The sequence below is a fragment of the Anoplopoma fimbria genome, chromosome 19 (assembly GCF_027596085.1).
Source record: "Anoplopoma fimbria isolate UVic2021 breed Golden Eagle Sablefish chromosome 19, Afim_UVic_2022, whole genome shotgun sequence".
In the NCBI taxonomy this organism is placed as follows: domain Eukaryota; kingdom Metazoa; phylum Chordata; class Actinopteri; order Perciformes; family Anoplopomatidae; genus Anoplopoma; species Anoplopoma fimbria.
Window position 1 is genome coordinate 27,657,164 of NC_072467.1, and position 1,918 is coordinate 27,659,081.

General features: G+C 34.3%; 1 protein-coding gene across 1 annotated transcript in view; it reads right to left on the reverse strand.

Moving 5' to 3' along the window:
• LOC129108643 (voltage-dependent calcium channel subunit alpha-2/delta-4-like) overlaps positions 1–1,918 on the reverse strand; it is a 59,221-nt gene continuing 57,303 nt past the window's right edge. The window contains exons 39-41 of the mRNA XM_054620519.1: positions 1,872–1,918; positions 1,277–1,359; positions 1–102 (exon numbers count right to left, since the gene is read on the reverse strand). The exon at positions 1,872–1,918 is cut by the window's right edge and continues 69 nt beyond it. Of these exons, the coding sequence (XP_054476494.1) occupies positions 1–102; positions 1,277–1,359; positions 1,872–1,918 (232 nt within the window). The remainder of the gene's footprint in view (positions 103–1,276; positions 1,360–1,871) is intronic.

The window sequence follows — 1,918 nt, forward strand, 5'->3', positions numbered from 1 at the left end:
TTACGTCCAATGGTGGAGGAGCAACGAGACGAGCAGAGAGGACGAGAAGACGGAGAGCGACAGGAAGACGGCCGACGCCCCCCCGCACTCCTTCGCATCTTCCTGTTTAAGAAGTAACAAAAATACATGTATTCATTATTTATCAATGTACAGCACATCAGTGTTTTATGTACTAAATAAACAATCTTTCATTAGTGAAATTGTTGGTGAAAGAAGTACTCTGTGGTATTATTATGTTTACTTAAATAAAAGATGAGAGTAGAAATGCTCTGTTGTGCCTGAACATCCTTCATTCAAATCTTATTTAAATCAAAGAACAGATGTAGAATTACTCGTTAGTACTAATATATATTATTAGATTATAATTATTGATGCATTAATGTTTTCATCACAAATGTTCTGGCTGGTAAAGGTGGAGCATAGCATGTCGAAAAAAGTCATAGTATTGTATGTATAAATAAAAAAAACAGTATAGTATGTTCAATAAAAAGTCATAGTATAGTATGTTGAATAAAAAAAAAATAGTATAGTATGTATGAAAAAAAAAAAAATAGTATAGTATGTATAAAAAAAAGTCATAATATAGTATGTATAAAAAAGTATAGTATGTATAAAAAAAAGTCATAGTATAGTATGTATAAAAAAAGTCATAGTACAGTATGTATAAAAAAGTCATAGTATAGTATGTTGAATAAAAAGTCATAGTACAGTATGTATAGTATGTAAAAATTACAGTATGTATAAAAAGAAAAATATAGTATTGTATGTATAAAACAGTATGTATAGTATTGTATGTATAATAAAAAAAGTAGTACAGTATGTTGAATAAAAGGTCACAGTACAGTATGTATAGTATAGTACAGTATGTATAGTATAGTACAGTATGTATAGTAAGTACAGTATGTATAGTATAGTACAGTATGTATAGTACAGTACAGTATGTATAGTATAGTACAGTATGTATAGTACAGTATGTATAGTACAGTATGTATAGTACAGTATGTATAGTACAGTACAGTATAGTATAGTACAGTATGTATAGTACAGTATGTATAGTACAGTACAGTATGTATAGTACAGTATGTATAGTACAGTATGTATAGTACAGTACAGTATGTATAGTACAGTACAGTACAGTATGTATAGTACAGTACAGTATGTACAGTATGTATAGTACAGTACAGTATGTATAGTACAGTACAGTATGTATAGTACAGTACAGTATGTATAGTACAGTATGTACAGTACAGTACAGTATGTCAGCCTCAGGACTCACCTTGGGGTGGTAGGCGTGGCAGGACTCGGGACGCCGCCGCACCTTCTGGGATTTCATCCTGTTGCACTTCACTGTGGCGTTATGTTCACTGACGTTAAGGAAAACAGACTTGGTAAATTAGAGGTGTGTTTTGAACATAATCCAGCAGGGGGCGCTGTGTTATCTGTCAGAGAGTGAAGGCTTAATCTCAAACTAAACAGATTCTCTACTCATAGCTAGAGAACAGCAGGTGTTGGTGTTTTGGGTTGAGAGCCCTTGGTTGACATTCAGACTCTCTGAAAGCCTCAATTGCTAAATTTTGGGGGTCCCTAAAATAATAAGACAATCATTTGTCACTAAAATGTCTTTATAACGTACTAATGTCCGTCAGTTTCTATTTTTCAAACTGTGAAAACATTTATTCATAAATATGAACAGTGAGTGGCTGTAAGTGAGGAAACCAAGCAGAGACGCTTCAAGTCTGTTTGTGGACGTAAACGGAGCCCTTCGGACAAATGTAATAGATTCTCTAAAGTCAGATTGATTGATCCTCTAGCGACACATAAACCCACAGGTAGAGAGGTCACCCTCAGGACCCACAGACACTGAAGGATATATTTGATCTCTTTGGGCTCCAGGAGGATCGGTCCGTACTGACGGGAG